General features: G+C 39.0%; 2 protein-coding genes across 2 annotated transcripts in view; one reads left to right on the top strand and one right to left on the bottom strand.

The window, feature by feature from the left end:
- The window catches only part of VEGFC (vascular endothelial growth factor C), a 158,483-nt gene extending 157,672 nt beyond the window's left edge, over nucleotides 1-811 (bottom strand). Inside the window, exon 1 of the mRNA XM_020997839.2 lies at nucleotides 135-811. Coding sequence (XP_020853498.1) covers nucleotides 135-278 — 144 coding nt within the window. The 5' untranslated portion in view covers nucleotides 279-811. The remainder of the gene's footprint in view (nucleotides 1-134) is intronic.
- On the top strand, nucleotides 386-2,267 carry LOC144455435 (uncharacterized). Its single transcript, XM_078148846.1, has 3 exons — nucleotides 386-472; nucleotides 766-1,092; nucleotides 1,443-2,267. The coding sequence occupies exons 1-2, from the start codon at nucleotides 386-388 to the stop codon at nucleotides 1,078-1,080; spliced, it is 402 nt and encodes a 133-aa protein (XP_078004972.1). The 3' UTR covers nucleotides 1,081-1,092; nucleotides 1,443-2,267.
- The last annotated feature ends 19,671 nt before the right edge of the window (nucleotides 2,268-21,938 follow it).

Genomic DNA, 21,938 nt, shown 5'->3' with positions numbered 1-21,938 from the left:
AGGTTACAAGATCCCACAAACTTTCTCTTTGGACAGGTTCGTTTAGGGAACTCTATGGTGCACACTAGAGGACTCTTCTTCCCCCAGAGAGCTGCAGGAGAGGCAGCAGGAGCGGCAGGAGGGACAGCACTTACCTTCGCTTCCCCCAGATCCGGTTCTTCCTCGTAATAGCCCTGTCCCGACTCATAAGCCGCAGCTGCGGCGGGCGCCCGAGGTCCCAGGAGCAGAGCTGCAGCAATCAGGGAACAGACCAGGGAGAATAATCCCAGCAAGTGCATGGTGAACAGGCTCCTTGGGGGGGGTTGGGGCGGGGTGGGGAAGGGGTGGGGGAGACTAGTGCGTTTACGGGGGGGCAGGGGGTGGGGGCTTGGGTGCCCCTGCAATGATGAGCGCTCCTGGTTTTCCTTGCCCCCAATATCCAGCCAGTAAAAAGCCTGGGGGACGGACAAGAGGCGGCAGCGGTGGCGGCTCCGTTGCGCGGGGGCTCCAAACTTTTTTCAAGTTGCTCTCTAAGTAACTGCCGTGGAAAGTCGGAGCTTGTCAGGTAAAAACCCTCACAGGAAACCGGACATCCGAGTTCTCCTCATTCAGGAGACTGGAGGTGAAGGGAGAGCAAGAGAGAGAGAGAGAGGAAAAGTCACCCTCTCCTTTTGTTTTTCTTTGGGGAGGGGAGAAGTGCATAAACACCCCCCCTTTAAAAAGTCTTAAACACCACGGATTGTTCCCCCCACCCCCCTCCTCCTTTCCCCTAAGTAACCCCCCGAGGGGGCAGCAGCAGCTGGAGAGTCTGCAGTGGGGGTGTTGGGGCAGTTGGGGGGCGGGGGGGCAGAAGCAGCGGCGGAGACTGCTGCGGCTCAGTCCCCTGACTTGGCCAGCTCCGGGGCTCCTGGCAGCGACACGGGCAGCGGCGGCGGCGGCGGAGGCAGCAGCAGCAGCAGCTGCAGGGTCCCGGGTGCTCGGGCGTCCTCAGCGCGTGGAGCTGTGCGGCCTCGGCAACGGCAGCAGCAACAGCGGCGGTCGCAGGGGGAGGGCATGACTGATGCGCCCTCTGCCTGCGCTTATGTGAGAGAAAGCGGCTGACGGAGGGAGCGGGTGAGCCCTGTCCTCCCTCCCCTCTCACTTTCCCTCGGAAGCCTCTTGCACTCGAGCTCCCTCCCCCCACCTACTTTCTTACCCCTCCCCCTCCACGTGCAGTCCCCTTGCCTCGTCTTGGCTGTAGGAGCAGAAACCTCAGCCCTCGGGGCTGGCCGTTTCCTAGTAGGAAAGGCAGCAATTTTCTTTTCCCTAGCTTTAGAGGCTTGTGTGGCAGTGCTAGGTAAAGTTTCGTGGAATGGAGAAATGGGTGAACTTGGGACATGGGTGCCGACCCCTTGAGGGCTTTTGCAAGTCCTCGGAACCCCTCCAGCTCCTTGCAAGCCTCTTCTTGCTTCCCCTGGCTACAGGCTTTAGCGCTGCTTGGGAGTTCTAAGTGAGAGTTCCAAGTGAAAGTCATCAGCAGCATGGCGGAGATCCTGCGGGAGATACCCCCTCCCCCCTGTCCTTCTCCTTTGTAGGAACTGGGAGTCATGGGACGGGAGCAAGAACAGAGGGTGTTAGCCGAAAAAAAAAATCAGTGAAGAGTGTTGTCAGTTTGGATGAGCGAAATCTTAAACTTCGGGCAGCTGGCAATTGGGGGAGAGATAGTGGTGCTTAAGAAAAGCCCTATAAGCCAATGTCTGGATTTCTGCTTCCTGTGAAGGACACAATCAATTATGTACTGAGTATCTGCAAGTAAGGTCCGAGAGCTCCTGGACACACCAGTATTGAAGTGATTTTTGCAGTAGGAAGCGGTATTTAAGATGATACATTTCCAGCCGGGGGATACCTAGTCTAATGTCCTGCTTTCATAGATGAAGAAATTGAGGCCCACAGAGGTTGTGTATTGCTCAAGGCTACACAGAAAGGAACAGGATTTGGATATCCTCTATGTGTCCTTAAGTCAAGGTCCCTTGACTCTAGTGCTAACACTTTCAAAGACACCACACTCTCTCACCACTCCAAAAATGTTTGAGTGATTCACCCGGTGAACACCAGATTCTGGTGCTTACTATAGTGCTTTACACCTAATAAGCACTTAATAAAGGTTCATTGATTATCTACCTCCTTAAACTAATTTTGAGTTCTGGGGGTAAAATGTGCCACAATTTCCCTTTCCTTCATAAATGGTGTTTAAATATTGTCTAAGGTAACTAACAATATTTATCAATTAAATGATTTGAGTGTACACAGATGTTGCCTCTGCTCTTCATTTCTTTTCTCAACCACATTGTTTTATTCAAATTCTCTTACTCTCACCAGTTTTTATTCTAGGCCAAACACAAGGACAGAAATAAATACGAAGGAAAATGATGCTTGTCTTATCCAAAAGATAATCTTAGGCACATTGGTAGTGCCTTGGAAAGTGCACTACATGTACAATGGGAGAACCTGAGTTCAAATTCTGTCTTGGGCAAGTCACTTCATTTGACTAGGTCTCATTTTCTTTTGCTGTAACATGAGATCTTTGGATTGCATGACCCAATGAGGTTCTTTCCTACGCTAAATCTATGAACTAGAAATAGTATTATCTTATACTGCCATTGAAGTATCTCTGGAAACTTTATAGGAATATATAGTCACTATTTTCATTCACTCATCCAACAAATATTCCTTAATTACATTCAATTCAATAAGTATTTATGAGTCATTTACAAGGCACTATGCTAGGTACTATGAATATAAAGACAAAATGAGTGTGAACAGAAGGGCTCTACTTCTGTGATAGGTACTAGGAGAGTTATAAAATTTAAATGACATTCTCCCAACAAGTTTATAAGTCTAGTAAGTAGCTTGCATTTACATACCATTCTATAGTTCACAAAACATTTTCCTCATAATAACACTATGAGAGAGATATTGTGAGAATAATTCCATTTTACCTATAAGGAAATGTGGTGCCAAGAAATAAGGAGTTTGCACAGTTATATATAGCTAGCATGTGGCAAAGTTGGAAATTGAACAGATTTTCTGATTCAAATTCCCATGAAGCTTTTCCCCCCACTAAAGCAAGATGCCACTTAGTAAATTGCAATAAAAGGACTCGAGTTGCCAATATTCGTATAGACATTGGAGATAGAGCCTGTTTGTATGATCTATGGACCATGGTGTCCTCCTACTCTTATAAGAATCCTTCAAGCAGTAACATTTCCAAATCTGCAAAGTCAAAAAGCCTGGGTTCAAATCCTGTTATGACACATTGCCTGTATTACCCTAGCCTTTAAGTCCCAATTAAAATCACATCTCCAATAGCAAGTCTTCTGTAACCCCTCTTAATGCCAGTGCCTTCCCTCTGTTGGTTATTTCCATTTATCCTGTACATGTTTTGCATTGTATATATTTGTTTGCATTTTGTCTTTCCCACTAGATTTTAAGCTCCATGAGGTAGCGACTGCTTTTTGCCTCTTTTATATCCCCAGTGGTTTGCACAGTTTCCAGCACATAGCAGGTGCTTCATGTTTATTGAATTGAATTTCACCTCTTTGGAGCTCAGCTTCCTCATCTAGAAAATGAGGGTGGAGTGGAACAGATGGTCTATAAACCTCTTCTAGCTTGAAATCTGATGATCCAAAGAATCTAGAAGTGAATTTATTCATTACCCTAAGCAAAACTTTTAGTTTCTGATCCAGCAGTAGAGAAATGAAAGTATGCCTATGATTATAAGAATGTGAGCTCCTTGAAATCAGGAACCCTCTTATTTTTCTTCTTGTATCCCAGGCTTAGCACAGTGCTTTACATATAATAAATGCTTCATTCGTTATGATATTTGTCATTGAAATAGCCAATGATATACTAATTAGTCCCTACCCACCTACATTCAAAAAATAAAAATAGAAATAGAAATTAATGAAGAAAGCTAGAATGTCCTTTGAAAGACTAAGGATACAATAAATGCAGCATCAGTTTTGAGACAAAACTAAACATTGTGCAGAGCAATGGCATTCACTATGGTGTATAGTGTAAAGAACACTGGAAAGGTATCAGAAACTAGATGCTAGCAGTTCTCATCTCTAAATAAAAAGGATGGGTTCCAGTTTTGAAATTGTATGAGCCTGAAGAATATCATCAGCATCATCTCCAAGATATGTTTAGTCATGTAAAAAGTCCGGAATATAGTCAGTTTACCAACAACACAATATAACAACACAAATCTACTGGGTAGACTGTATGTTCAGAAAATGCCATTCAGTTGCCCAAACAGCCAGTAAATGGCAAACTGAAGTGGGCTGACTAAAAATGGGGTGGTCAGACAAAATGCTGAAAAAAATGCAGGGACTTTATCATGTGATCCTGTATCCCAGTGGCCAAAGGCTGAGAAATGCCAGCAGCAGCTGCCTCAAGAGGACATTGAAGCATTCCTCAAGAGGACAGCTAGCTCCAGTCAAGGATGAGACAGCTCTTTTTGAGCAGTGGCTTAAGTATGACCCACATAGGGAAGGGTGCAAATATCAGTGCTATAACTAGGGTGGGAGCAACCAGAGGTTTGCTCTAAAGCTCTAAGTTTTAGTGGGTGTGGATAATACCAGCAGTCCTTCAGCATCTTAATAATAATTGAATTATGACCTACTTTTGTGTTAAAACAGGAAGCTATCAGGAAGTATGAGCCTACTCCCAGGCAACTTCTCCTTTTCCATCCATTTCCCTTCAACTGAATGCAGGGTGACTTTTGTGCCACTCACCATAAAGGTACAAAAATTGCAAATTTTGTCTCTGAGAAATATAGTGGCCTATGTAGCAAAATACTTCCCATCTATGGGCTGGAAGACACTTAGACAACACTACAAATATCACCAACTTCTCTGTAAACTGAAAGATTACTTTTAGGTATGAGCAACAGAGGAAAAAATATTTGTTATTCATTCTTTTTTCCCCCATATATTTGCATATAAAGATAGTGAACATCGATAATAGTGTCAGTACAATTCAAGAAACATTTATTAAGTTGCTACTATAAGTACTGTGTTAGACACTGGAGATAGAGAGAGAAATGAAATAAGGCATGATCACCACCCTCAGGGAGCTTAAAATACTGTGGTCTCCTATCTCAAGGAAACTAGGAAATTTGTAAATGCAGGATCTTATTTCTAATAAATATTGTATTGACTATTAAGGTTAAATAAATTCCTTAAACTCAGTAAGTATTATATGTTGAGAAAATTTATAAATACTAGTCTATCCAACAGACTTCTTCCCCCTCCCACCTTGAATTTGTGGATTTCCTTATCTTTTTCACTACTTGTCTGTCTTGACGGGTACTAATGCCAGCTGGTAAAGGGGTGAGAGCGGAGGCCAGAGAATCCAGATTCAATAAAGCAGTAATACTTTTCCTAGGAATAAAATTCCTTTTGAAAGATATCCATCACTTTCAAAACCAAACCAAACAAACGAAATGGATGAATTAGATGAACCAGAGCTACCTATGTTTCAGTAACCTTGACATAAAATATGTATCTTTTTCAAGTTAACAAGTATTTATTAAATACTTGGCCAGGCACCTTGTTAGTCTGCTAAATGCTGGGAATACAAATATAAACAGAAGAAAGACAGTCTCTGCTGGCAAAGACTCCTTACACTGTAATGAGGGAAGACAACAACAAGAAACTGCAAAGGGGGAGGTTAAAGGTAGAGAAAGGCCAGGGAGTCAGGTGGATTGCCCTGAGGGGAATAAAATCGTGGTTAGAGTGGGCATCCTCCTTAAAACCGAGGTTCTGGGAAGAACTAGTCCAGGGCTGGGGAACCTGTGGCCTTGAGGACACGTGTGGCTTTCCACATCATTGGGTGTGGGTTTTTCACTGAGTCCGAGTTTTATAGAACAAGTCCTTTTATTAAGGGGATTTGTTTGTGAAGTTTGGATTCAGTCAAAGGGCTGCACCTGAGGCCCTAGAGGGCCACATGTGGCCTTGATGCCACAGTTTCCCCACCCCTGAACTAGTCCAGCAAAGGAAGGGGTTGTGGGCAGGGAAGGGGGTGCATGGGAGGAGGAGGGTCCTTCCAGTGGGAGGAGAAGTCCAGGGATTAGTGAGCTTCAAGGAAAAAGAAATTTCTGTGGCATGCATGATAGAGAAGGTCTGTAGAGTTGGGGGTGCAGCAAGGTTGAAAGTAAAGAGGACATGTCCTAAACATAGCTGTGATGTCTTTGTAATTTGTCTTCTGTCCTCGGCACCTTTCCCTGGATGATGATGATGATGATCCTTCTCCAGGTCCCAATATCTCTGCTCTCTTAGTTATCAACTGTTAAAGCTCAAAGGAATCTTCACATCACCTGGTTGAAACTTCTCATTTTATAGATAGGGAAACTGAGGATCAAAGAGGAAAAATCTTTCAATTAGTTATATGACAAAGCCAGGAATCAACCCAAGTTCCCAGTCATTTGTGATCCATTGTCCAATCAAATCAGCAGATAGGTTTTTTTTCTTTCCTGTCAGTTGATTACTTAACTTACTCACTTTGACTAAAGCATCAGTTTCTACACTCAAGGGTTTAATACTCCCTCGACCCCTAAACAATCCTTTGCTCTTCAAGCCCTTTCTAATTATAAAAATTAAAGGCACCTGCACCCGCAACTTAAAAAATACTATTTCAGATATCAAAAAGTGGATGAAAATTCATGCTGAGGCACACAGTGGAACATGACCACAATGGGGTCATATTCATTGCTTGGATTTGCAAGTGCACAGTGAAAATAAACAGCTGCAAAATTGTGAATGAGTATAAATTTGCTTCAGTTTCTCTGAGTATTCCTTTCTTTCTTTTTTCCTTCTTCTGTGAACTCTCTATGGCAAGCATTATTCTGCCTACCCCATCCTTCTGGCTGAGAACTTTACTGCTTTCTCCTCTCTCTGTCTCTGTCTCTCTGTCTGTCTGACTCTCTGTGAATCTCTCTGTGTCTCTCTGTCTGTCTGTCTCTCTCTCAACACTGGAAAGGATCTGATATCATTTACATCCTGACTGAAACTCCCTCATACCAATGTGTTACCTCTCCCACGTATCTGAGTTTTAAATTTTTTCCAGAAAAGCATCCAACAAACCTTTATTTGATAGGGTTTATTTATGGATGTCACATGTTTAACAACTGGCTTTCCAAAAATAAATGTTTGTATGATACACTTTTAAGTTCAATCTGCATTTTTAACATTTTCACCATCACTTCCATGTAGGTCTAGACTCTAGACAATCAACAAAGCCATAAATCCAGCCCTGATTGTAAAATTTGCTGATTTCCAAGGTGAAAATGTTCATACTGAAAGTTTAACAATTAGCTCTCACCAGCTGGCTCAAGCTGGCTCCAGCACACCCCTGGTTTAAACGGGCTTTGACACAAAAGTTTCTTTTATCTCTAATTGACAAGGGGGGAAGGAAAAAACAGAAAGAGAGAAGGGCTACTTGAAAGGATAGGGAGGAGAAAGCAGGATTGAAAAATAAACTAACAGGAGCAAATCATCTGGGTTATTGAGAATGAGGCTAAGAAATGTGGAGCTAAGACATTGAAATATTTTGTGTTAATTCATAAATATGTTGTATTTACTTCTTTATGCACATTTCTCCCCCACAAAGTAGAATATTAATTCTTCAAAGGCAGCAGTTTTTTTTCATTTTTAACTTTGCGTCTCCAAAGAAATGCCTTGCCTTTAGTATTAGAAATTGAATTAGTTTGTTTAATTGCCCCAAATTGAATTGTGGAATTAAAGTCTTTGTCTCTACATTAGTTGAAATATAGACAACCTCTAATTCGGGCTACACCCTCACAATTAAATCAATTTAAAAAGAAAAAAAGTCTTTTAAAAGGAATTATACAAAATCACTGTTTAAAACAGAGTAGCTTTTTTTTTTTTGGCATTCCAGTCTATTTTTTTTAAAGGAGCTTTACTCGTAGAACAATGTCAAAGCTAGAAGACACCCAAGAGATCACTTGATCCAGACTTCTCATTTTACAAATGAGAAGGCTGGTGGCTTTCAGAGGTTAAGCAATTTACCCAGGGTCACATGGCTAGTAAGTGACATGGCTTGACTTGAACCTGACTTGAACCCAGGTCTCATGACTCGTTGCTCTTTTGACCAGGCCTCTTAACTCTGATCTGATACTTGGTTTAAATAATTCCAATCATTCTTATAGCCAGGCACCATGATCAACATTATAGCATGTTTTAAAATCATTAATCCTTTATGGAAGGGGTTGAAATAGTGGTAGAATAATCGCCTAGTAAGGAAAGTGAGAACACAAGTTATTAACTGCAGAGGATTTGAAGACTGAAAGGACAGCAGTCCATTTAGTACAACCCTTTCCTTTTACAAAACGGTCTGAGAGAAGTGAAGTGGTTTGCCGCCCAGGTAGTGGCAGAACCAGAATTCTAACGCAGGACCTCTGACTCCAAATACACTGTTCCCCTTATAATTTTGAAAACCTTTTTAAAAAGTTCCTTTTTCTGTGATAAAATTAAGTAAACAATGTATAACTATATCTATGTGCACAAAAGTGTATACCACATACACACACAAGGGAAATAGAGTAGGCAAAGGGGTCTAAGCCAAACCATTACCACATCAGCCACCACCCTTGCCCTTTGTTTTTTTAATAATAAATCACTTAATTCCTTCTTATACCTTGCTCCTTTTAACTTATTACTCTCCTCAATTCCCCTTCCTCTTCTGATTAGAAAAAAACACTACTGGCCCTTGCCTGCCAATATTCAATCTTTGCACCGTGCACTGTCAGCTTCCCCAAAGCCCTATATGCCCTGCTTTTCCACTTATTTTTACCCCATTCCCACTCCTAGCAGCAGTCTCTACCCTTTCCTTCCCCTTCCTTTCCCTGCCCTCTAGTCCAGCCATTTTTTCCAACATCTCCTTGAGTCCTTTAGATCACATTTACTATCCTGTCTTCTAAAGTACAGTCTGAAAAGTAGAGTTTGTAGTGAGTAACTTTAGGATGAAAATATGACATGGGACATTATAACTGTCTTTGAAGGGCTGTCACATGGCAGAGGGTTGAGACTTGTTTTGTTGAGGTGGAGGGGAAGAACTAGGAAAATTTGTAGAAATTGCAAAGAATCAGATCAAGGAATCAAATAAGGAAAAACTTGCTGAGAATTAGAATTATCCAAAACCAGATTCAGCTGCAGGGCAGCTAGGTGGGGCAGTGGATAGAGGGCCAGGCCTGAAGTCAGGCCTAAATTCAAATCTAGCCTAAAGCACTTACTAACTGTATGACCTTATGTAAGTTACTTAATCTTCTTTGCCTCAGTTTTCTCATCTGTAAAATGAACTGGAAAAGGAAATGGCAAATCACTCCAGTATCTTTGCAAAAAACAAAATAAAACAAAAAACAAAACAAAAACAAAAACAAAAAAACCCAAATGGAGTCACAGAGAGTTGAACATGACTGAACAACAATAACAGATCTGGAAATGAAATAAGGAAAAAAAAACTTGATAAAAATTAGAATAATCCAACACTAGAATGGGCTGCCACAAAAGTAGTGTGTTCCTTTCACCAGAAAACTTTAAGCAACAATTGCTTGAGCTCTTGTTGGGTATGCTGTATGATGGATTTTGGTTCAGGCATAAATCGAACTACCCACCCATTGAGGTCTCTTCTAGCATTAAGATTCTTTGAGTTGGCATAAAAGCAATAAAGATGTGCTAATGGTATAACATGGACACTTTTCCAGGGAAAGTGGAACTGTTAAGTTTATATTGGTTTTAAACCAGGAGTGTGGTGAAGCTAGTTTGTGCTAGCTAGCTAGAGCCAATTGTTAAGTTTCAGTATGAACACTTTCACCTTGAAAATCACCAAATTCTACAACCAGGGCTGGATTTGTGGTTTTGTTGACTGTGTAAACCTAAGGAGGTAATGGAGAAAATGTTAATATTGCAGCCTGAAGTTAAATGTGTGTTATGCATACATTTATTTTTGGAAAGACATTATTAAACATTTATTAGTATATATCCCTGCTTTAAACAGAAAAGTATGGAAAAAAAGCTTGCAAAATTGGATATTTTATAAGCATAGGCTCTAAAACTTATTTAAAAAAGCATCCCATCAGAGAGCTGGATAAAAACTGCTCTATCATAAGAAGGGGACTTCCTCCATTCTTGCCCTTTGTCCACTCTAGGCCAGGGACAACTCTTGGGGGTCTTTCCCAATGCTGATGAACAGGGCCCCTCTAGGTCACCTTCTCCCCTAGAGAGTGCATTTGGATGAGCAGGAAATAACTAACTATAATCCTTCCCCTAAGATAGAAGACCTCCAGGGCTTACCTTCTGCTCTACTAGTACTACACCCTTCAAACATCTCATCCTTCCCCCACCCCCTTCTTTAGCTATAACTCTCTTCTGTGTGTTATTCCCCTCCATTCAGAAAATGAGCTTCTTAAGAACAGACACAGTTTCTCTTTTCTTCTAGTGTCTCCAGCTTTTAGCAGAATGCTTGGCACTTAAGAAGAATTAACAAATTCCCCTCCCCCTTTTATTCATCAATTGAATTCCTAAAATCCTTTGGACTTTAATGTCTGATTTACTGCTACTTCCTTAGCTACTTTCAGTGTGCCCTTAAGGCCACTTGGCTTTTCCATCTGCTTTATCCTTCCAACCTTCAGATGTCTCAGCCTTTTATCCTCCTTTGAGCTGAATTCTCTTACCTGCATTTTCTCCCTTATTTAAAGTATAAACTACCACAGAGCTGAAACTGCATTACTTTTCTAGTTATAACTACAGCATTTAGTACAATGCTTGGTACTTTAACAAATGCTTTTTCATTCATTGATTCCACTAAACTTATAAAAAAAAGTCATAATCTCTGAAGAAATGAAATTGCACATAGTCCAATGGGCAATCAAGACTTAAGGAAATTGCAGCATAATATCATCAATGACTTATTATAAAGAAAGATGCTCCAAGAACTGTATGGGCAGAAAAACACTCAGACTGGTCATGGAGAAAGATTATGGAATGACAGAGACATAGACTTAGTGATGTGCTAATACCCATTAGAATGTTTTAAAAAAAAACCTAGAAGATGGTCTCCAGGATATTCTGTAGAAGATATATGGGAGGTTGTGGACTAGATCTGAACAGGATGAGAAGATATGGCTAGGATAGGATGTGAACTGGTAGAGGGAATGCCTGTGTTGGTGAGATTACAGCTCCATTGTAAGTATACAGACTCTTATCAATTATTCTGATAGAATTGTTTGATCAGCTAACCTCAACTGATTGCCTATATTCTATCAAAAGGGGCTTTTCTTCTACACTTCTAGAATAAGTCTAGTGACATATGTATGTGATTTAAAAAAAAAAAGAATGACACTAAGACCTTGGTTATAGGTTATATTTAGATTAAATACAAATCAGATTTATAAAGAAAGTTTGGTCTCTATCTGGAGTAATACGCTGTTTTGATTGATGGGGAAACCTGTTGCTTGAAATCAGATTATGCCTAACTGGCCAGTGATAATGATAAAACCATTTTAGTCATTTTAGTGGGTCTTGGTTAAATATGATAATAGGTTGTCTTGGTCTCTCACATCATCATCCCTCCTACCTCTTTCAAATGTAATTTCTTCTATCACTCTACCCCAAGACCTTCAACAGCTATGAATTCATGAACTCATTTCCTCTACATCTTCTCCCCAACTCTGAACCACCAATACTGTTCTGAGTTTCATATCTTCCCCTACAGAATGCTGATCATAAATGATCCTTCCCATCAACCTCCATGTATGTCCCTATGAAGGCCATACATGGCTTGGAGTTTTGGCTTACTCGAATGATCTAGTACCAAGAGCAACTAAGATGAGAAAGAATTAGGAGCAACTGCCCAAGGTCTCACCCAGAATGAGGGAACATGGAAGATATTTGGTCAGATAAGAAAGAGTGGACTGAATACAGCAACCTCAGTCTTAGACATGGGATATCTCCTTTGTCTTTTACATATATGATGAAGATGATATGTGTAGTATGTGGGGAAAGAGTTGGCATTGACATTGACTTTAGGTGCTAGAGCAGCGGTGGGAAACCTGTGGCCTCAAGGTCACATGTGGCCTTCTAGGTCCTTGGGTTTGGCCTGTTGACCAAGTCCAAGTTTTACAGAACAAATCCTTTTGTTAAAGTGATTTGTTCTGTGAAGTTTGGATTGAGTCAAAGTGCTGCACTTGAGGATCTAGAGGGCCACATGTGGCCTTGAGGTTGTAGGTTCCCTACCTCTGTACTACAGGATTAGCTAAGACAGAAGATGGAAACTAAGTATTTGATTGGTCAGTATGAAACTAATTCTATTTATAGTAATTTATGTGAACTGTTTATCTTTTTTTGCCTAATTACCATGTAGCAAAGTAATAGTTATATTATTAAATATGTCTTGAATTAAGTTTAACTAGTCTTTTAAAAAGAAGTATTCACTTAACATGGTCAAAAGATCACTGCTTTTAAAAATTAGTTATAGAGGTCTGGGGAGGATGGGGTAGAGCCAAGATATTGGAGTAGAGGTAGGACCCTAACTAAACTCTCCCAACTCGTTCCCTTCCAAACAATTTTAAAATAATTCCTCAAACCAAATTTTGGAGCAGCAGAGCCAACAGTAGGTCAGAGGGAGATATTTTTCCAGCCCAAGGCAACTGAAGAGGTCCACAGAACAGGTCTGTAACATCAGGGCAGGTTCAGACCTGGAGCACAAAAAGAACAGCAGTGATGGGTGTTGGAGGTGGCAGCAACAGCAACAGTACCTTTGGGATCTCTCAGCCTGGAAACAGTAAGGGGGTTGGACAAGTCAGAAAGAGATTATGGGGACTCTTTGCTGGTGCTGGGTGCAGCTGGCACTGATTGGCAACTCTGTTACCCTAAGCAGTTCTGGGATGCAATTCCAGGGTGAAGAGGAGTACTTGTGGTTGGTCACAAGGAAGCAAGGCCCTGGTCACAATTTTAGGGCCAAGAGAGATGCTAGCACTTGCAACTGCAGGTGAGCAGGGGACCTGCACAGTTTCAGGGCCAAGAGAAGCAATAGAACTTGTGGCTACAGAAGAGCAGGGTCTCTTCCTGGGTAAAGACCACAGCACAGACCAGGAAAGAAATAACTACACTTTTCCCAGGATAATATCACTTTGGAAGCAGCAAAAACTTGCAGACCCCCACAACTGGCTCAGAAAACAGTAGCACAAAAAAGCTTGAAGCTTGGGACAATGTCTCCATACCCCAAAGTGAGCAGAGCCCAACTTAAACATAAAGTTCAAAATCAAGAAATAGGCTGGGGAAATAAGCAAATAACAGAAAAAGAATGTGACCATAAAAACTACTACTTAGCAGGGAAGGCCAAGACATTTTGAAAACAACTACGAGTAAAACCTAAGAGAAAAATGCTAATTGAACCCAAGGCCAGCAAGAATTCCTGGAAAGGTTAAAGAAAGATGAAAGTGGTAGAGGCATGATTAGGGAAAAGAAATGGGAGTGATGCAAGAAAATTATAGAAAGATAGTTAACAGCTTGGTAAGAAAAATAGGCAACAATAATACTGAAGAAAATAATACCTTAAAGAACAAAATCGGTAAGCAGTAAAAGAGGAACAAAAATTCACTAAAGAAAAGAATTCCTTTAAGAGTAGAATTGGCCAAATTAGAGAGAAAGTACAAAAGCTCACTGAAAAAAATGATTTCTTAAAAATTAAAGTTGGGCAAGTGGAAGATAATGATTCTATGAGACTTTAAGAAATAATAAAAGTCATAAGAATGAAAAAAAATAGAAGAAAATATGAAATATTTCATTGGAAAAACAACTGACCTGGAAAATAGATTGAGGAGAGATAATCTGAGTATTATTGGGCTTGGAAAGTCATGGTTAAAAAAAAACCCTAGAGATCATATTTCAGGAAATTATCAAGGAAAACTGCCTCACTATCTTACATGCAAACGGTAAAATAGAAGCTGAAAGAATCCACTACTCACCTCCTGAAAGATATTCCAAAATGAAAACTCCCAAGAATATTCCAGAACTTTCAGGTCAAGGAGAAAATATTGCAAGCAGCCAGAAAGAAACCATTCAGATATCATACAACTACAATTAGGATCACAGCATTTAGCAGTTTCCATGTTAAAGAAGTGGAAGGTTTAGAATATAATTTTCTGAAAGTTGAAGGAGCTAGGATTACAACCAAGAATAATTTACCCAGCAAAACTGAATATAATCCTTCAAGGAGAAAAAATGGATATTTAGTGAAATATAGGACTTCCAAGCGTTCCTAATGAAAAGACCAGAGGTAAATAGAAAATATAACTTTGAAATACAAGACTCAAAAGAAACACAAAAAAGTAAACATGGGACAAAGACTCATTGAGTTAAACTATTTACATTTCTATATGAGACAATGATATTTATAACTCCTAAGAAATTTAGGGTAGTTAGAAGAAATATACATAGACAGAGAGTACAAGTGTGAATTAACTATGCTGGGATGATCTGAAAAAAATTGAGGAGTAAAAAAGAGGGATGTGCTGAGAGAAGGGGGAAAGGAGAGTAAGAATGGGAAAAATATATCACTTAACAGAGATGTACAAGGAAGAGGTTTTAGAGTGGAAAGGAAAAATGTGGAGGGTAGTGGTGGCAGACAAAGCTTGAAACTCACTCAGAGGAATTGATTCAAAGGGAGAAAAACATACACGCTCAGCTTGGTACAGAAATCTATGTTACCAAATCTAACAAGTAGGAGTGGAAGGGAACAAGAGAAGGGAGGGGCTGATAGAAGGGACTGTAGATTAAGGGAGGCAGTGATCGGAAGCAAAATAGACTTTTAAAAAAGAATAGGAGGAAGACGGGAGGAGGGGAGAGACAGAGAGAGAGAAGCTGGACAAAATAAGACGAAGGGAAATATTAAAATGTGAATGGCATGAATTCACCTATAAAATGGAATCAGGTAGCAGAATTGATTAGAAATCAGTATTCAACAATATGTTGTTTACAAAAAACACACTTGAAATGTTTCAGTTGAGGTAAAAAAAAAAGGCAGGGATAGTAATCATGATTTCAGACAAAACAAAAGCAAAAATAGACCTAATTAAAGGAGACATGCAGGGAACCTACATTTTGCTAAGAGGCACCATAGACAATGAAGTAATATCAGTACTAAACATCTATACATCAAATGGCATAGCATACAAATTTTTAAAGGAAAAATTAAATGAGTTATAGGAGGAAATAGACTGTAAATCTATAGTAGTGAGAGACCTAAACTTTCTTTTCTCAGAACTTGATAAATCTAACCATAAAATAAATAAGAAGTTAAGGAGATAAATAGAGTTTTAGAAAAGTTAGATATGATAAACCTCTGGAGAAAATTAAATAGAAAGAAGTTTACCTTTTTCTCAGCAGTACATGGCACCTTTACAAAACTTGACCATATATTAGGGCATAAAAACCTTACAAGCAAATGAAGAAAAGATAGGTTAGAGCTGCTAAAGTTAAAGAGAAATGTAAAAGAGCTAAGCATTTCTAAAAAAAGTTAAGCGGTAGCATAGCATAGTGGGTAGGACAATGAATTTAGAGTGAGGAAAGCATGGGTTCTAATCCTGCCTCAAATATTTACTATCTCTGTGTGTATAACCCTAGGCAAGTCACTTAACCTCTATGTAAAATGAGGTACTTGAGCTCAATGGCCTCTAAAGTCTCTTCCAACTCTAATCTTATAATGCTATAACCCCTAACCCTAAATGTCCCTATGCCAGTCTCACAAACTTTTGGGTATTTGTTTATCCAAGGGCCAGTTGGAATAGTCCAATCCTAATCTTCCTTAATTAGCATCCTTGCTCCAGTTGACCATATCGTAAGTTCCTTAGAATATAGGGATCATATCTTCTGTATTTTGGGGGGGATGATATTATAATCTAACATACTGCTTTCAGATAAATTCTAAGTATGAAAGGGATTTTTCTAGGCACTGGGCATACAAAGACAAAAATGTAGTAGTTCCTGTCCTCGAGGATTTTCCACTCTACTTACATGTGAACATAGGCTAAAGTCATGTTTCCTGTCAGAGAGCTTTCATACACAGTTAAATTGATTTCACAAATCAACCTCAAGTCCCCATTATCCCTTGTCTGACTTTTTCCTTTGGGGAAACTAGGTGGAGCTCGGAAACTGGGCAAAGAATTTATTTATAGAATCAGATGCACCTTTCTCAACATAGCCCCCATTTCCACCCTGATCTGGCTGCACATAATCTTAACCATCACTAAATCTCCATATGCCACTATTCTGCAGGCTCTAGCATTAACTAACATTAACTGACTTCCTCTAACATGCCATCTCAACTTACCCCCTCTTTCCCATTCAGAGATCCACTGCTCCTATTCCACACCCATATGTAAACTGCCAGGGCTTCTAATCACTAGACACTTCCTCATTCTCCTTCATTCACAATGCAATTCTTTCCCTCCCTCTTAATTCACCTCTGAATTTGCTCAGTCTCACTGAAATTCAAGTTCTTAGTCCCAGTGAACACAAGTGTGGAGAGAACTTGATTTATCTTGAATAAACTGAGGGCATAATTGGAAGCTAAGGGCAGCCAGCTACTTAACTCCAAAATCACCCATAAAATGTTGTTCTTTAAGATTTTAACACTCCCCAAAGAAGGAGTTTTCTTTGGTGAATATGTGAGGGGATGGATGAAACCAGGATGACTTAAAATGGGATAATCACAAGAAATTTTTCTTGGAGATGATTCTATTTATAGATTTTTTTCCTTTTTGCTCTAATTCTCCCTTCCAAATACACAGGGAACTAGAACAATTCCTGTGCATCCACAAAGAGAACAAAGATGTCATTTCTTTGATTCTCTTCTCAATTTGTGGCTCAAATTGCTCTTATCCAATATCATAAGGTTGTAAGAATCAAATGTTGTGAGGATAAAATATATGAAAACAATTTGTAAATTGCAGGTCACTTTACAAATGTGTGACGATGCAAATATGTTGTCAGTATCATCATCAGTAAACTCCATTCACGTACTTTAGAAAATGATTAGCTATTTAGTTGGGAACCCACATGACCATTCAGTAACTCCATTTCCTAAGAACTTTTGAAAGCTGCTTAAGAGATTGGTTTTCTGAGTGGAATAAATGGTTGGGAATAGTTCAAAAGAGCATGTGAGACTGGCATTCTCCTTCATGCACCTTAACCTACAGAAAGCTTCTGACTCACAGGATAGAAGATCAGTCTTACAGAAATGATTGAGAAGTTGCTTCAGTGTTATTGTGGAAACTTAAGAGACATCTGTACTAGTATATTGCAATATATGGGGAGAGGGGAGGATTGGAAACCAGTGGAAAAAACCTATCTGAAAGGCAGAGACAGAAATGCCAGCAGTGGTGTTTCTTGCAGTCATTGTAGATGAATATCAAGGAAGAGTAGCAGTATATACTTAGTATGGATAAAGTCACTCATGGGTGTTCTCATTCCCCCTCTGCACCTCCCCCAACACAAATAGTAATACTTTAGACTTTAGAAACAACAATACACATACAACATGGTTAAGGATAACTGAAAAATCTATTTGTGTCTAATGTTGGAGGGTTGTTTAAAACTTTCTTCTAAAGTATGCACTTTGGATACACAATACAATACAAACAATTAAAACTATATACAGATCCCAAGATCTCAGTGTAGGGAATTTGCTCTTTGTTTTTTATTTATTGTGTCTTGTTTGTTGTAAAGTGATGCTACATAAATACTTGGAGTTTGCACACTTCTGGAAGAAATATTTCAAGCATGCTATCATGTTTCCTGCTTTACAGAGGTAAATAAAAGAGCTCCAAAGAATGAAGTTCAAATGTTGTCCGCTGCTGTTAATGGTTTCCCTGAAAAAACTATGTCACATACTTGTTCCTTTGTAAAAACAGTCTTTGCACAAGTTTGAGGATTTAGGGCCACCTCAGTTAACCTACTACATCTTGGAACCCAGTATGCTATTAGATCTTAAAAACTTAACTTTCCTCTCCTCTCCTTCATAGCCCTGTCCTCTCCTCTCCCTCTCTTCCTTCTTCCTTCTGATACATTCTCATGCATCAAATACATTCTGCATAACTTCTCATCCCTCATGTTCCCACTTAATTGCTCTTCTTGTTTAAAAAAACAAAAGTCATATGATACATTCTTCCTAGGTATAAATCACTCCTGGACAAATGTGGGTCATTGAACTTCTATGGCTAGGATAGTCCCCTTGGAGGATTCAGTCCCCAAAGAGTGAGTACCCCAAGAATATAGAAACAAGGTTAAAAAACAGCATGACTCTCCTTGATGCTTTGTTAATGTGTTCCCAAATCTCATCAGGCAGACTAAAATGTAACTAACATAAGTTGTTACCTAATTAGTTAATTAGTTACATTTCTAATCTATCTGAGGCAAAGTTGTAGTAACAGAGGGGTGATGTACTATGTAGACTACAGACAAAAGAGAACAGAAGACCAAGACTTTTAAGTGTTTACCCAGCATTGTCCAAGGGACAGTCACTGCGTTTGGATGACATGAATCTTCCCATTCTTAGAAAGGTTAAACCCGAAATCTGGGGTTGTAAAACTGGGGCACACAAATTTTCAAGGGTCCATGGATAGGTTTCCGGTAGATGGCAGACTTTAAAGAGAAAAAATATACACTGTTTCCACTAACTTCTAACTAAAATTTGATATTTTAAAAAATTTACTTGTATATTCCCACATAATATGTCACCAATCACTCGCTTTATATCATTTGCAGACTTGATAAGCATGCCAACTGTAGCTTCAGCCAAGTAACTGAAAGAAATGTTATCCAACACAGATCACAGAAGAGATTCTCAGTTGGATCCCCTAGAAATGTCTCTACAGGTTAACACTGATGACCATTCTTTAGGTCCAGTCATTTAATCAATTCTGAATCCTTCACTATCTACATTTTTACATTTCTCAACCTTAAGAGTCCACAAAGATGTGATCCAATTTCCAGGTCCATCTAACTGCACTATCATTGATCTCATATTGCTATTTGTCCATGAAATCAGAGATTTTGTTTCAGAACAGATTCTGTTGAACAGTTCATTACTGAATCACCTTGAACTCAGTATGAATTCTTTCTTAATTTTTTATTCATATTCCATAGTTGAGTCTTCACCCCACTGAAACCTCTTGGACAAGACCTACATGTTCAGGCTGCTGGAGTTTTATCTTAAGATGTCTACCTCCTTCTGATTCCATTAATCTTTGTTTCAACCCTTACATATCTCTCATACATTGTTTGACTGCTGGCTGCTGTACTAGACTTGAATTATTTGTAAGGACAGGTACCAAAAGATGAATCAACACTGCTCTCTTTATTAAATGAGTTGGGTTTGGAATTAAGCTGATTTATTGTCAGCATGTTAAAGATGAAGAATAAATCTTCAAATTAATATCCCATTAAGACTAATCGGAAACACTCATGCCTCATTTTTCCTCCTTTGTGCAAGGAGCCAATATTTCTCCTAAAAAGGTTGGCACATAGCATAGTTGGCACTTGAAGCTTTTCATGGATTGCATGCCAACAAAATCCCATCTACATTTAAACTGGGCTTCTATCTGAATAGCAGAAAGACTACTACACATGTAAATAAAACCATGAAATCTGATTAGATGCCCCAAAACAGCATAGGGAAAGAAAGCAGGTCAAATTGATAGGCTTCTTAAGCATGGAAGTCATCACTCACTATAACCTCATGTTGTTTCAGTGTATATATGTATATATACCCTTTGCAAAAATCTCCTACCACTGAAAAAAAATGCCAATTATGTTGAAAAGAAGAATCTTTATTGACATAGGGACAAGGACTTAAAGAGCAGAACTCTGCCTGATTAAAATAAGGGTCTTCCTCCAACTCCTGTGAATGTGAGCCATGAATGTTCACTGTGAGAACTGTTTAGAAAATCCATAGCTATTTGGGGGTAGGGGAATGGCAAAGAATGAACAGTCAGCTAAAGTCCTGTGGCGGCAGCTCCTGATGTCTCTTGAAGCCAAATTGCCTGGGAGTCATGTATTTAGTTATGTATATAATTGGGACTGTCAACATCTATACTTTAAACATCAAGTTAATATACCAGAACAGCTGTGAAATGATCTTTGACATGGCATGACATCCTTTTCTTAGATAAGGAGCACTTTGAGGAGGAGCTTATTTAAGAGAGAGACATGGAGGCACTCAGTATGTCAGCTAAATGTGGTCAAAGGGGCCTAGTTTCCTAACTCCTGCCCCAAACCAGACTTAGAAGAGAAGGGAGGGAAGGTGCTGAAATATATCTCCAGTGCTCAAGCCAAGAGAATAGCATTCTTTCATTCTCTGATACTTGAATATTCCCATATTAATTAGCTATATAATCTTTACTTACTAAAGGTTAATTTAACCATTCTGCAATTTTATTATTTTCTTTCTGTTAGTTTTTGAAACACATTTATCTCTGAAATGAATGGGAAGAAAAGTAGTATGCAAACTTGAGATTTAGGATAATACCCACGAGTTTTGATATTATTCATACATTCTGGCCTAAAATACTTCCCTCTCCCCTCAGGAAAGTCCCTAAATTTGAAGTTAGTTTAGCCAAAGATTGAGAGAAAGTGGTGATAATTTAAGAGTCTTGAAAACATCCTCTCTGTGATGGTCTTTAGAAATAGTATATAATATCCATTGGTTTGTTGTTTATATAATCCTCTTATTTTAGTCTTAATATAGCAACTTTACAAGTTTGGAGGATATCTCTTCCTTGTCACTGGGTGGTGTTTGCAGAGAAATGGCACCTTTGACTAAGTGCTTATGTTCTGCAGTGATAGAGACAATTGAAATATAAACACAGACCACAACATAAACATGTAAAATATGTCCAGAGCTGTGACTTGATAGGTGCGTATAAACCCAGGAAAAAAATTAATATAAAGAATATACGTGTCATTTACTATAACCTGAATTATTTTTTTACACGGATGTCATTCATAGTATGTATGTGTGTGTATGTATGTTGAATATGTCCATGGAATATCTAAACATAGGAACATAAAGTTTAAAATTCTATCGTTCAGATGCTAGGTCTACATAATGTCAAATTTGAAATATTTGGAAGCATCTGGATAAAACATTTGGATGGTTCACATTTTTTGGTCATTTTTATTCAGACATTTTGACATCACATGAAGACATCCCATAAACTTGCTCCATAATTCTTCTTAAATAGCACAATTTTATCTCAAAATTCAAATTTATGTTTTCTCTTCTTGCTTTCTTAATTGAAATTTTATCCTTCTGGCTAAAAAAAAAATTGATCTCATGAAATTTTGTCATCATCAGAATTTAATTTAATTAGAATTTAAGTGTTAAAATGATAATATCTTAGCCTTTTAGCTACTATGTGATGATAGTGCTTATCTTGATTTCTTGAATTCTTCTTTCCTGAACTCTTTTTATATTCTGACTTCTCTTTCTGAAACCATTAGACATGCCTTTTTTGAATTGAGGCATTTTATCTTGTAAAGACCCATATTTAAATGTAAATATGTTATGTAGGAAGGATAATTCATTCAACTATTAGCAACAATTTACACTGTGTCAAAGATTAGTCTATTGGATTAACTAGTGAAATAAGTTAGTAAAGGGATGGATTTGGGGTTGAGGGATATTGTGAAAATGGAATAGGTAAGTTTTGATGGCTAAAGGTTGAAAAATTTTTGAACATGAAGTCATTCCAAGGAGACCAAGTCCAACTTAGTTAATAGCCAGAAGATAAAATGAAAACACTGGTCCCCTGGAAGACCAAAGTGCTGAAAACAGAGAGTATGCTGTAGGCACTAGTTTAATGCCCAAACTGTTTTAGTAGTTCAGGCTTGATGTTGGTA

The sequence above is a fragment of the Phascolarctos cinereus genome, unplaced genomic scaffold, assembly GCF_003287225.1.
Source record: "Phascolarctos cinereus isolate Bilbo 61053 unplaced genomic scaffold, phaCin_HiC Scaffold_9;HRSCAF=440, whole genome shotgun sequence".
Taxonomy (NCBI): Eukaryota; Metazoa; Chordata; class Mammalia; order Diprotodontia; family Phascolarctidae; genus Phascolarctos; species Phascolarctos cinereus.
The sequence above is the reverse complement of the archived record's forward strand: the minus strand, read 5'-3'. Positions and strand labels throughout refer to the sequence as shown.